The sequence below is a fragment of the Haemaphysalis longicornis genome, unplaced genomic scaffold, assembly GCF_048455015.1.
Source record: "Haemaphysalis longicornis isolate Haplotype H1 unplaced genomic scaffold, Haemaphysalis longicornis Haplotype H1 scaffold_40, whole genome shotgun sequence".
Lineage (NCBI taxonomy): Eukaryota > Metazoa > Arthropoda > Arachnida > Ixodida > Ixodidae > Haemaphysalis > Haemaphysalis longicornis.
Window position 1 is genome coordinate 1,710,054 of NW_027526362.1, and position 14,299 is coordinate 1,724,352.

General features: G+C 44.9%; 1 protein-coding gene across 3 annotated transcripts in view; it reads right to left on the reverse strand.

Moving 5' to 3' along the window:
* Positions 1–14,299, reverse strand: part of LOC144137553 (diuretic hormone receptor-like) — a 291,661-nt gene that overhangs the window by 29,787 nt on the left and 247,575 nt on the right. For all 3 annotated transcript variants that reach the window (XM_077669485.1, XM_077669484.1, XM_077669483.1), the window contains one exon: positions 14,196–14,281. In XM_077669485.1, coding sequence (XP_077525611.1) covers positions 14,196–14,281 — 86 coding nt within the window. The remainder of the gene's footprint in view (positions 1–14,195; positions 14,282–14,299) is intronic.

Sequence of the window (14,299 nt, forward strand, 5' to 3'; positions counted from 1 at the left end):
AAGAATATTCCTGTCTCGAGGCGAGCCCAAGAAATAAGTATACATTGAGTGGTCCGACCCGTCAAGTTCTTTTCTTCTCCCGCCGAGGTGTGCGCGAAAAAAAAAAACCGTATAGTGACTAAAACTTTCAAAGTTCTGCTTGCGTAATCAATTATTGTGTACCTAAATGTGCATCTCGCACGTTTTTTTCCTACTGTGCAATGTTGTACGCCTAAATTTGCATGTCATAATTTTGCTTTGAGTCCAATAGTGTGTTCATAACATGTATGTGCAATATATGAGTGTAGTGCATGTTTTTTCATGACTGCGAAAAAAAGATGTCCTCATTTGAATTTTGAATAAAAGAAAACCGAAAAGAATGTTTGTGTAACGCTCTAATTAATATCGCCACAAAGACAACAATTTGACACCAGAAGACGCACTATTACCAACATGTTTTCTTCGTTCAATTATTTAACGCGTTACTGTACACACATACCAAACGACGGGCGGCGGCCATTCCTAGGCATCGCCGCCACTCGTCCAACTTTCACGCCTGGTGCACGGTGTAAGAATATTCCACCGTGGCCTGGTGCCATTGCCGAGCAGCCCATGGGCAACGGCAGGCGCGAAAGTTGGGCGAGCGTCGGTTGCTGCGGCCGGCGGCCCGGCGGCACGGCCCGGCTACCGCGGAAAAAATGACGTCAGCAGCGTCCGCGACGTCACCAACCTCCTTTCACCCCTCTCCACTCGTTGCCATGACAATAAATGCAACATTTTTCAGACGCCACGTACTACTAGGTGAGGATTTGGCGCTGTTGGCGCGAATTACGCGGGACCACGGTAGATGCTACAGAGGCCGCCCCGTGGTAAAACCATCGTAAAGCTTATTGTAAAAGAGAAGCAGCAGAACAAACAACACCAGTCATGTTTTACCTTTTGAATGGAGAGAAGCACTTTCATTGCTATGTTAGGCAGTGCTCCCGGGTAATAGCAAAAGTCTAGTGCGGTATGATGGTGCCCCTTTCGTGTTGACTGCATGCGGTGAATCACTAAAGAAAAAGATGTCATTTGTGCGAAGCCTTTTAGTCGTGCGGAAGAACCCAAACCACACCCAAAAATGAAAAGCCCACCGGAGTTATTGAAGCGATAAACGAAGCGTGCAGCGTGGGTTAGTGTAACCATTATCTTGCCGCGATGGCCTTAGGAACGAAGTTGAGTCACTTGCCTTGCAGGGTTACGAAAGGAATCACGCGGATTGGTCCAAGACGGAGACGCCAGCCTGGTCGTTCGAATACAAACGCAAGAATCTTGAATTCAGAAGAAAACTAGGGAAATATTTGTCACTCTGGAATCGTTATTAAATTGCGCTGACCAAGTACAAATATCAAGCCTCCCCCCACACTGCATCTGGTCTGATCTTGTTTCGGTATATTCGCATCACTGGTAAGCAGAAGGCTGGAACTGTAGGACTGGATAGTTACTAGCAGCTATTCACGGATATAACACCCTGAAACAAAAATAAATGTAGTGAGTTCTCCTGTATTTTATTGCTGTTGCTGTTGGCAATGTAAATTCCAGACAAGCAAATGTAGTACGAAATGGGATTCCCCGAGCATAATATTGTTTGCGACCAGCACAGGTTATTGTTCCGCAAAGCAGGCTAGGTAGGAACCTAATATACCAAGTTCTCACCGTCTGTTGGAAACACATTTGGGAAAGGTGCACTGTTTACTGGAAGCAAGGTGAAACATCTCTGACAGAGCATCTTTTAGAAACCACATTGGCTCTACGAATTCTTGTGTTAAAATATTTTGCGTTGTTTCAGATTCCACATTACATTGCTAAAGCGCCTGGCACTTCATGCTCTGTGTGTCAAGGTAAATGAGTAGGGAAGAAAGAAAACCTTTTGGGCGCAATTTCGCTAATCGCAGTGACAGGAGGCGAACGGTTAGATGGCTTGCGGATAATGAGGGGTATTGACTGGTGTTTTTCCAGCGGAAGTGTTCCTGAAATAGCTAGCAGTTAAAAGAAGCAGCTGAGATAAATTTTTTTACGCGATTGGATTTGTTCTATGAAACAGGAACTCTGTATGATCGTTTTGTTCTTTTGATGTTAGTACATACCTACATAGATTTGCCATACGCACACGTTCCGATACTTCGATTTCTGCGTATTCCCTCTAAAAGCCCGAAATGATCGAACAGGTATCACGTCGTGTGTGTACCAAAAAAAAAGTTTCCAGGGCTCATACAGCGAGTAGGATAAAATGCCAATTATATTGCCAAATGAAATCCACGAAAGCACAAAATATTTTTGAATCGCTGTAAACGCCATTTTTTTTGTTTACGCAGTTTTAAAAAAGACATGATGCCCTTTGGATCGTAGTACGCTATGCGTTGACGTCGACAACACTGTGGCATACAACCAACGCTGATTGTCATTCCACGTGATTGAGAATCAGTGGACGAAACGTATTTACCCTTTGCGGGGCATTCCTTTTCTAAACTTTGTTATATATCGAAATTCTGGAAAGAAGTTCGTTACACTCGTACCCTGCAGGAAGGTAATAAAGGGTTTATTTCCGTTGCAGAGCTTCCATCAATAAACATTCGCCTAGGTCGCATCGCTGCTACGAAAACAGCCAAAATATGTCTTTATATGCGACAGAACTCCGATAATTAAGCCGGGTCTGTACTAAGCAAGCCAATTGAGAGGTGAAGTGCAAAACGCATGTCCTGAGGAAGTACGAAGCTGTGCAACGTGAGAGAATAGAACACACATGCGACTGGGAAAATGTAATGAATGATGTTTCGACTAAGGCAATGCCTTTATATATTCACAGATGAGATTCGAGGGGGCTACTCCGTGAAATAGAAGGACGACTATGTCGACAAATTTAACAAGCATGCCTAAAAAGTGTATCCCTAGAGTGGACTTCTCTGAGTACATGTATGGCGCCGTTTTCTTTTACTCTGCTCTTACTACGTTTCTGAATTTAAACTCCTGTTTTACGCACCCAAGATACACCTGGGCACTGTAGTGTCGCGTAGTAGGAGGCAAGAGACTTATTTTTAGCACACCGGATATTTGACATGCGCCGAACATTCATACACGCAAGTGGTTTAGTTTTTCGCATCCGCCAGCGAACCAGCTGCAGCCCTGAGGAATAACACCTGTGCTATCCTTAAGAGCAACACAGAGACTCAGAAGTAAACAAAGACCAGCTAGTTGGTAATGTTTCATACTTCCAACAGCGCTAGCAAGGCGGGAAAAGAGAAGGACTGACCAGGGGGTGACTATCAATAGGGTTTTCAAAAAAAGCAGTGGCTATATGCCGGCAGCCGGCAGATTAGCCCGGTCGAAAAGTTGCCGGCAGTTGCTTCCCATTGGCTGGACCAGACAACGTGGTTATTCTGCCGGCACATTTTCGTGTGGGTTATTTGCCGACTGCCGGAAGATTAGCTCAAAAGAAAAAAGTTGCCGGCTGTTCTACGGCAAAGTTGCGCTTGGGCGCCAATGCTCCCGCAAACGGAGATGTCAACTTCTTTGTTAGGGACAACTTCTGCGCTTTTCCTAGCTTGAGGAGTAAATTAATCGATACTGTTTAGCGAATTACGTCAAGCTATGGAAAAGGGCTGCGCAGACGATCGAAGCGGCCAACAAAGGATACGGGAAATCGTGGCGGGCACGTCCGATGCCCTGAAGTGCCAAACAGTGAAATTCTGCGGCTGTCAAGGAGGAAAAAAGTTCACGATGCAAGGAACTGAACGATGCTTGTCCTAATTAAACTCCCTGCATTTGCTTAGAGGATTCAGCGAGAGACGCGAAGTAAACTTCAATTACCTTTAAACTTTATTGAAGTTATTACATTAAAAAGTTTAAGGGCGAAGTTTATTACAATTGGATTACACGCTTGTGTTTGATTGGTAGCCGGTCCTTCCGTGGTGGCATATAAATATTGAAATAAAACGGTTAGTTCTACACGCATCAGCACCTCGTTCAGCGGTTGGTCCAGCACAAACAGACAGCATTCGTGCTAATCATGCTTATTGCGTCATTGTTCGCTTGAGCGGACTTGTAGTAGAAACTTTTTAATGATTTTGACGCGTGTGCTCGCTTGCGCTACATAGCTTAGTTCTTGCACGATGTTTCCAGGCCTCGCTGATTTCGCACAGCTTGTCATTTGTTTATTTGTCTTGGGCGGTAAAGTTGATAGTGAACTGCCCGAGCCTGATGCGACGAAGGTAACAACGTTAAACTAATTCCCATTGCATGCGGAATGGGCGACCCACTTGTTTTATTGGGTAGACAACCTAATTAAGAATTATTTTGCTGCTTGGTAATATGTGTGCTTTTCATACACACTTATTGGTTTTACTTAAGTTAGTGTTTGAAATCTCGTAGCATTGAAATAAACAATCCTGAGCTCTAGCCGAGCAATCTTGATGTTTTGGCTGATCATTGTCGTTTATTCGGCTACTTGACTTAAATTCTGCAAAGAAAACAGCAAGGAAAATTCACTGTCTGTTAATATTGAAAATTGTTTTGATAGAATGTAGCTTTGGCAACACGGCTTTGAACCTATAAAATTCGTGAGGAGTTGAGGGAACGCGATTGGATAGCATGCTTTGAGTTTGACAGCGGGTAGATAAGTGAACGGCACGAAGCACTTCATCCGGTTTTTTTGTACTGTGTCAAAGTTGGACATGCTCGCTGCAATCGGGCATAATCTCTCCGGGTCTTATTTTGGTCGCTTCGATCGTCTACGCAGCCCTTTTCAGCACTTTGACGTAATTCGCTGCACAGTATCGTTCAATCTTCTCCTCAAACTAGGAACAGCGCGAAAACTTGTCCCCAACGTTGAAGTTGACATCTACGTTTGCGGGAGCATTGGCGCCCATAGGCAACATTGCCGGGGAACTGCCGGCAACTTCTCTCCCGAGCTAATCTTCCGGCTGCCGCAAAATAGCGCCCGCGAAAATGTGCCCGTGCAAAATAATCACGTGGTTTGGGCCAGCCAATAGGAAGAAACTGCCGGCAACTTTTCCCCGGGGCTAATCCGCCAGCTGCCGGCAAAATAGCCAGTGCCTTAAAAAAAAGAGATATACACATACATCTACTAATGCGCAATATTCCGTACATCAATAAACAACTGCAAGCTTTTGGCCGCCCTGACCCACTCACACATCTGATCTGAGGAAACCAACTAGCGCCTCATCTGATAGGGCTAAAGATGGGTGGCTTATGCAATCACCTCCCCAGCTTTTAATATGAAATACTTCCCCTGCTTCTCTTGTTGCTTGATTGACGTGTTGATATATTTTTGTGTCATTGAAAGGCGCGGTGCATTCGCACTATTTGCAAGTTTTGTCTGCTTGTTAGCTCTGGTTAAAGTGCAGAGTACCATACGCAAAAAAAAAAAAAAGCAGGGTATGCTGCTTCACCTCTCGATTAGTGTCAATACAAGTGTCTGGGAGTACCGTAATTACCCGATTCTAGCACGCACTTTTTCCCCGGAAAAACAGGCCGAAAAATCGGATGCGCGTTAGAATCGGATACGAAACCGAAACTGCCGAAACAGCAGAAATTTCGTCCTACCCATCGCTATCGCCATCTCGAGATGGCGCCAAAGCTTTTAGCCGCAATTTTTCGGATCTAGGCGCCTAGACTTCTATCGGCGTTTATACAAATCCCCAAATTATTCAACTTGCGCGCTTGATAACAGCAACGGGAGCAGCGGCAACGAAGGTGCGCCGCTTCCACGGCTTACGAGCGGCTCCACGGGTTCACAACGAGCGGATCGCTTCACTGAAGCGTGCGCCTCTGGAGAAGCTCGCGGGATGGGCGTGCGAGGCGTGGGCCACGATCCCATCGACCATGGTTGAACGTTCGTTCAGAAGTGTGGCATAGCGAACGCGTTCTATGGTACCGAGGACGAGATGTCGCGGTCAGCGGAAGGCGACAGGGAGCTCTCGGATGCGACGAGGGGTGAGATGCGTGAGATTACTTCGGGAAATAAATCGCCCGTTTCTCTCGCATACGTTTTTCTTGCTCACAAAGTGCAGTGCACGTTACCATCGGAGGTGCAGGTTTTTTCGGTTTTTTTGCCTCGAAAATTGGGGGCACTTTAGAATCGGGGGCGCGACAGAATCGGGTAAGTACGGTAGTCAAATGCGAACGGATCGGATATGGTAATCTCCTCCGCTGCCCAACTACTGAACGCACCTTCTCAGCGTGTTAACTGTCTCAAAACGCGAGAATAAAAAGCGGGTTCTAAAAAAACAGCCACCTGCAGACAGATTTGTTCCGCTAGTAATACCGGGTGCTACTACACCGCAAGTAAAGGAGTTAAAAGATTTCACGACAGACGCTTTTCCGTTGTCTAATCTTCAGACGAGGGCAATGCAGAATATTTTAGCTAGCGAGTGTTTTGAAATGGTACCGTCAACAGGAAAGGTGCCCGCTCAAGAAAAGAAATTTGTCATGTGGTGTGCATTTATTGTGTAATGCAGGATCTATCAGATGGCTGATATCCACAATATTTCTGCTAGCCAGTGCTCTGAAATGCTTCTGTAAGGAGGAAAAAGAGCAGCTTAAGAACACGCCATTTGCCATCTCGTTTGCAGCTCTGTACTTTGCTGTCTTGTGTTGAGCCTGCTAGTTTTTTTCTTGCTTTTGTTCTGTGGAGTCTGTTGTGTTTTTATTAGTCGTGAAGTGATATTTATTTTCATGCCACTAGGTTGCGTACAATTATCTCCCAGGTATCGAGATTCTTCAGCAATTGCAATGATAAAATCGGTCGCTTAGCCTAGATATAAACTATTTGTTTTATTTAAACACGCTTTAAAAGAATTTCGTAAATTCCAATGCCTTAGTGGTGATTTATTCCTACAGCTCTTAATTCTGTTAGCTTTTGAGTAATCTTTATTTCGCTTTCCTATATCAAGAAATCCGTATCACCCTTGCTGAAAGAATTCCCTCCTTGTTCACTGCACGCAGTGTCACTGCTAGTGCACGAGCACGCTCTGGTGTCGGCGATAAGACCTCTGCGGGCAAACTGCGTTCCGTCCTGTCTTCCCTGTCCCGTAGAATTACACGCGTAAAGATTGCGGACGTCTAAATATCTGAATGCCCCCTACTAAATACCTAACATCCCCCCGATGTTATAAGGAAACAGTGCTGTTTTTGTACGGGTACACTCGTGCATAAGGCAAACATCGCTTATCTAAGAATATGAATGTAAAATTTCCACGCACTGTAGCATCAATACTGCAAATTGCTGTAGTTAATGGAGTGATCAGACACAACAATACTCGCAACTCGACGTCCTTAGGCATGCGCCAGATTGATGATGCGGCGACAGCATGCTGGCAAAACGCGTACGTTTTAGATGCACCGCATCTCTTCAACTCGCCTTGTCCCGCGTTGTCGCGGGGTAGTCCGCATCCCTCCCCCATTCTCCTCCTAGCGGCAGCTGCGCGCTCCGCCGCTCTCACCGCAGCGCCATCTGTGCGTCAGCGCGGTCAGCGCGCAGCTTGCGCTCGGCTGCGCTCGCTCCCGTCGCCGTGCCAGCTGTGCGTTAGCGCGCAGCTCGTGGTCGGTTAAAAATTTACACCATCTTCCCGCGAGGGTAACCATGGGATAGATGCGACGCATCGGGGGTGAACATACTGCGTAAATAGGGTACACAACAACAGCAATCCACATGCTGACATCGCTAACATAACGTAAACGCAACGGCAACCCCCGATGCGTCGCATCTACCCCATGGTTCCTCTCGCGGGAAGATGGCGTAAATTTTTGCAGCGCTGACTTCAGCTGATTTCTATGCTTTTGCCACTGGTTTTATACATCAATAAAAACACAAAACAACCATAAAAAGTAAAATATGGAAACACTAATTTAGCACGTGAACACATGGCAGAGTACGGACACCGCGTTACAATAACTGCGCGTTTTCTAATGTTACCCTCTCATGAGTTCACGTGCTAAATTACTGTTTTCTTCCATTCCTTTCTCGTAGTTTTTGTCTAGGTGTTAATAAAAACCACTGTAAAAACCAATAAAAATCAGTGGTTAGTCAGCGCGATCTTTGTGCCCTCTTCTCTTTCTCTCTCGTGTTGTTTGCGCTGTTACCAGTTATACCAGGTACCAGTACCAGGTACCAGCTGTTACCAGGTGCCAGTATCAACTTGCCCAGTCGTGTTTTTGCTGTACTTATTTTAATAAAATGTGGGGGCATCTTCATGAATCCTAACACTCGTAAAATGCTTGCGATTGGTCATTTGAAACCTCAGGTTACGGGGTAATGATTTCTTGCATAGAGTCAGTCATAAGAAATAAATGTTACCTATAAATTCGGGGACAAGCATTTTTCACAATATTTCCTTCACAGACAACGGGACGTACGCTCACCATTTAAAGAGGGGATGAGTGACCAATTAAGGATTTCGAACTCGAAAGCATTCATACAGCACCGCAACTTCTTAAAAGCTACTTCTAGTAACATAGAGAGGTCCGAAGCGCTCGCGGCGCATTTCTTAGAATGTTCGCACATCGACCATTTGGGGCCCTACGGGTCGGCAAAGAGATTTCGTAGCCATCAAACAGATGAGCAGGTACCACCTTGTAGTGTTTTACCGTCAATTAAACGTTAGTTCTGGCGAACGTAGCGCTGTACAGAACATCGACGGCACCCGCCCTGGTCACTAGCTGTGCGGCGTGTACGCGCAGGGCCTCGGGCTGCCTTCCTGCTCTGTGCATAAAATGTATCTACAAACTGAAAAGGGGCCATGACCACGATATCCATCTTTGTCTTCTTTAAAAAAAACACCCTTTGACAACTCGCTCAGTTTCATTTCAGCCGCGGGAGACGTTTTCTACCCGACAAACGCAAGAATATAAAAAAAATGCCAAATTTCCCGCCATAGTGACGTAATACATGACGAAATTTCCCGCCATAATGACGTTACATGGGCCAGCACTAAAACAGTTTCAAGAGTGTTAAACTTTGTGTTAATTTTAACGTGATACAATCCAACGGAACTACAGACACCACTACAGTGGCCCAGTGATGTTTCGTGGCGGTGCCCTAGGCCGGTGGCAAGCACTAAACTTTTTTACACCATTTTTGGCCAAAAAGGGTGTAGCATCAGTAGAAAAAAGGTGTTGGGAGCCCATTACACCCTTTTTCTTGAATCTCAACCCCCTTATCCTAGCTCTACACCCTTTTTGTGTGAAAAAAAGGGTTTTGATCAACTTCAACACCCTTGATTTTTTTTAGGGTGTTGAAACGGTGTGGAAAAGGCATTCAGCTGTTCATTGAATAAGGCCATGCATACATGTATAATTGCACTGTAAAGAAGAAGACATCCCCTCATACCCTCCTCTACTCTTAAGAAACATCTAAAAGCAAAACAAAATGACTGTTCGTCTGCAATGATCGCTCCTGTCCATATACGGTGTGTCCCATGCCCCAAGTTCAGCTTTGGCACGTGAAATATCAATTTGAACATTTAAAATAAAAAACTATAGTTTTGAGGCAAAAAGGGTGTTGAACGACGCCAACACGCTTGGCTTTCTGTAGGGTGTAGAAAAAAAATGTCCAGTTGCAAAAAGAAAACAGCACAGCTGCGGATCCGCCTAGGTTCTTCCGGTGTCGCTAAGTTTTGCTACGTTTTCAAGGCTTTGTGATGTTCTTGCTAAGCTACGATAAGCTCTCAGGTGTGAGGCCAAGTTTAACCAGATTTCACAAGGCTGTTCCAGTGCGTCCCCCACACTGACAGCGCATTCAAGAAGCAAACAAGCTTGTTCAACCCCCAACTACGCTGTTTCTCCAGCCTTGCACCACCATTGCAAGCTGCGCCAATTCTTTTTGCGTTTCAGAATCTAAAAAAAAACAGTAGTACCTTTGAAATGGTGTAGTAAGAGGTGCATTTACGCTTTCGCCTCCTGTCATAGCACTCGAACAGACTAAAAAGCGGGCTTCACTGGTATTATACCTTATCTGCGGTGGTGCACCCTTTATAGGGGTCACAGTTCGCTCTCTCAGTCTTTTTTTGCTAACGCCACCGAACCTAGTTCAAGGTTAAACAGCTTCACTTGTAATAAATCATGCCAATTTATGTTGTGTGAAACATCGTGAGGTACAAACATACTCCGCTTGTAGAAAATGTTCTGTTCACCCGTATAAACCGGTATGGAATACCTCGAAAGTTCGAGGTCTCATACACCCATTTTCTTACGCCCTTTTTCTTTACACCGTTTTTCTTAGTTTCGAACACCCTAACTAGTAGCTTTACACCCTTCTGAAAAAAAGGGTGTTAAAGTATTGAACAGGTTGAGATGGCGGGAATATTTCTCAGGTATTTAATAAACTTTTACGAATTATTGAGCATAATAACTACCTCTCGATTAAATAGGTTTTGCAAATCCGCATGCTGATTTGCATATGCTTATATTATTATGCATAATTCCGAAATTACCGCTACATTATTGTATTTTTGCGACAAGCCCAACGGCTCTTTTGGAGGTCTTTCCTCGGCTTGCTATTAAAGCATGAAAAGCAGATGTATTTTCAAGTAAGTATGTACGCGCTATCCCCATGCATCCAGTTAGTTTTCTTGCTCAATTCATTTAGCGGTCAAGTGTGGCTTGTGCATGTGCAATGTGTCTGTGTGTAATGCTGCGCTCTCGGCCCATCCACACCGTCACGCGTAGGTCCGCTTCCCACGCCCTTATTTTAGTGCGTTGAGCAACGTTACATCCTAAAAACGGATGTAGTGAGTTCACACGAACACCCTTGTTTCATGTTTACAACCATTTTTAGCCAAAACATCTTTTAAACGTGTTTGCCATGGGACAAGATTCTTATACTCTTTTCGGCCAAAAAGAGTTTAAGAAAGTTTAGTGAGAAGATTTTATGAAGTCACGGAGAAGTCACCGGAAAATACCTGGGTACTCGCCACTGGTTGATATGTTCTCTTTATTGTCTCCATTATTTGTTTGAAGTTTGCTATAAAATTTGTGTCGTTGTTATTGGGACAAATCAGTTTTGTTATGAACCAAACCTGTATTTTGTCTTCACCATCAGCCTATCTACGCCCACTGCAGGGCAAAGGCCTCTCCCATTATTCTCCAATTACCTCGGTCCCGTGCCAACTGTGACCAATTTATCCCCGCAAACTTCTTGATCTCATCTGCCCATCTAACTTTCTTCCGCCCCCTGCAACGCTTGCCTTCTCTACGGATCCACTCTGTTACCCCTAATGACCAGCGGTTATCTTGCCTTCGCATTACATGCCCTGCCCACGTCCATTTCTTTTTCTTAATCTCTACTAATATGTCCTTAACACGTGTTTGTTCCCTGACCCACTCCGCTCTCTTCTTGTTCCTTAATGTTACACCTATCATTTTCCGCTCCATTGCACGCTGAATCGTTCTCAATTTAAGTTGAACCCTCTTAGTGAGCCTCCAGGTTTCTGCCCCGTAGGTGAGTACCGGTAAGATGTAGCTGTCATACACTTTCTTCTTCAGCCACAATGGTAGGCTGCTATTCATTATCTGAGAATGTCTGCCATATGCACCCAACCCCATTCTGATCCTTCTAATTATCTATGTCTCATGGTTGGGATCTAGGGTCACAACTTGGCCTAAGTAGATGTATTCGCTTACCACTTCCACTGCCTCACCACTTATCTCACACCGCTGTGCTGTCCCGAGGTTATGGATCATTGCTTTAGTTTTCTGCATATTAATTTTCAGGCCGACGGTTCTACTCTGTTCGTCCAGTGCGGAAATCATGCTTTGCTATTTGTCCCCCGAGTTGCTTAGCAAAGCAACGGCATCAGCAAATCTGAGGTTACCGAGGTATTCTCCATTAACCCTTACTCCCACCTGTTCCCAATCCAATTTTGTCTTCATGGCCCCTTTAATTCACACTGCAAGATTGGGTAAATAGACATGCAAACAGGGAGGCTACATCCGGTGTTTCTACTCTGCGGTAAAAAAGAGCAGGCCATGAGATCTAAAAGATAGCCAACCTATCTGGCATGACATTACTGCTGTATGCCTTCTCCACAAACATTCCTGTAGCATTTCCATAGGACAATGATGCAGCATAAACAATTATAGTTTACGCAGATGCCAACTATCGCAAGTGTGCGTTATTGACATAGAAGAACCAAAGCATCCAAACAGCCGGCTATTATATTAAACATCAGCCATGGCCATTAATATAAACAGTGTATTATAAATGCCGGTGGGAAATACGACTACAGCTTTGCGCCCAAGCACTGGTATGCGTGAGCACACAGCCAAAGCAAGATCGGGACTGTCTGTGTCGTCATTGCGAACACTTTTACAAAGCGGCATGTCGAACATAAAACTGCGGCGCACATCACATCATTTCGTCGCACCATGCAATTCTGGCGTGCATAGGCGACGTACGGTTTCAGTCGTCTTGCTCTGGGGCTATTTTTTGGCAATACCTGGTCAAATGTCCTTTCACTTGAACTTCAATAGCAAAAAGCAATCTATATAACAATAATGAATTAAAACCAAGGAATAATGTTCACCGGTTGCGATGCTTCATCGTGCGTGGATTACGATTCGCGTGCGGCAGATAAATTCGGCAAAACAGCGCGTATACGAGTGAGGCGTGCACCAACAAGGGACTCTGTCCAGTTTAGATTATCTTGATGCGTACGATTTGTAAAGGGGCTTCTTGCCTCCAAAACGCTTTTTCCCATCAAAACGCAAGAAATAGAGAAAAACTTTGAAGTTTTCCGCTACACCGCGTCAGCAGTGACACAATATAGGATACATTAAAAGATTTACCAGCGCAATTTAACTGCAGGTTAGCCTCCAAGTGATGCACTTAAATAGAACAACGAGCCCCGATACAATCTCAAAGTCGTGTTTCTTGGCTGCGGCTTTGGCGGGAGCCCGCCAATTCCGCAAACCAGATAATGCAATTCAACAGAGACCTCGACACAATGCGGCTGAAAAGTCGCCCCTGCTTCATCTGTTTCCCCCATTATCTAGATTATTTTTTAAGGTTGAGATAAACCTGTTGCCATTGTTATCTGCACAAATAACTTGCTTAATGGAACTAAGTTGGTATTTCGTCTCTACAGCCCTATTAAAGACAAATGACTATCGTGGAACGCTCTAATGCATATCCGTTCCTAGTCTTCCAGCACGGCTCCGCTGTGATCTCAATTGGCTCGTTTAGCAGTACATGCCTTGCGCCGTTTCACCCACCCGTCCTCTCGATTGTTCTTTCGGCAACTTTCATCATGTTGCTTTTCAGCGCGGACCCTCTTTTTCGCCTTCGTTAAATTCTGTTCCCCGTACTTGAGCTGCTACAACAGAGCCGCCACAGATAGGCGTATACTTTTTCTTGCTTGACGGGTTTCCAACTCCCCTGGCTGATCCGCTCCATGTCACCGAGTTTCATAAGAGGGCAAGCTGTCGGTACCATGGCGGCCCGTCGTTAGGGCCATCGTAGTGGTTGGAATCATTACTCTCCTACTTGGTCTAGACTGCAGCCCTCTTTCTGCAGCCTCGAACAACAAACTCAACCACCGAGGCAAATATTTTTTGTTGTGAAGGTTGCACTAAACTTCTAAAAACTTCTTAGAAAGAAGTTTCTAATGATAAACACTCTTATGTTGACAAAAAGCCTAATCATTTTTTGAGGAATAATTAGGTTTTTAGCCACAGGCAATTTTCAACTTGCTGGCGAACCGGCCCAGAAAAAATGGAACGTTCCTCCGCGGGACATCCTGGCACGATCGCTGTGGCGCGGCTAGCTTAAATACAAGAGGCATTTTTTTCTGGCTGATATTAGTATAAAAGTCTATATACCAAGCTACAGACTGAAGCTCTACCTTGCTTCCCCTGCTGTGAAGATGGGTCACTGCGTTGCGAATGTCAAAACAATGCAGCCCTGTTGAGCGAGAATGCAACATTGGCCGACTTTGAAATTAAAAGCCTTAATATTTCCAAAATCACAACGTATACTCTCTCACTACTCGCAGTGTAGGACTACATTCAGATATTGCAGCCGCACGAAAGAGAGAATGCCCATTTAAAAGGCTTTTTTGTTGTCCTTTGCAACATGTACAACAAGATCGTAATGTTTCCATTCCCCTATGCTGTGGTATAGGGTACAGCGTGTGTGCCTGTAAAAAGTCAATGAGATTTCTGACCTGTACTGCCGAGACTCCACGGTATTCGCAGCTCGTAGCTTCGTTATGAGCACCCACATAATTTCAGCCAGGAAGAACATATTCGTCTGAAAAAGAAATAAGCG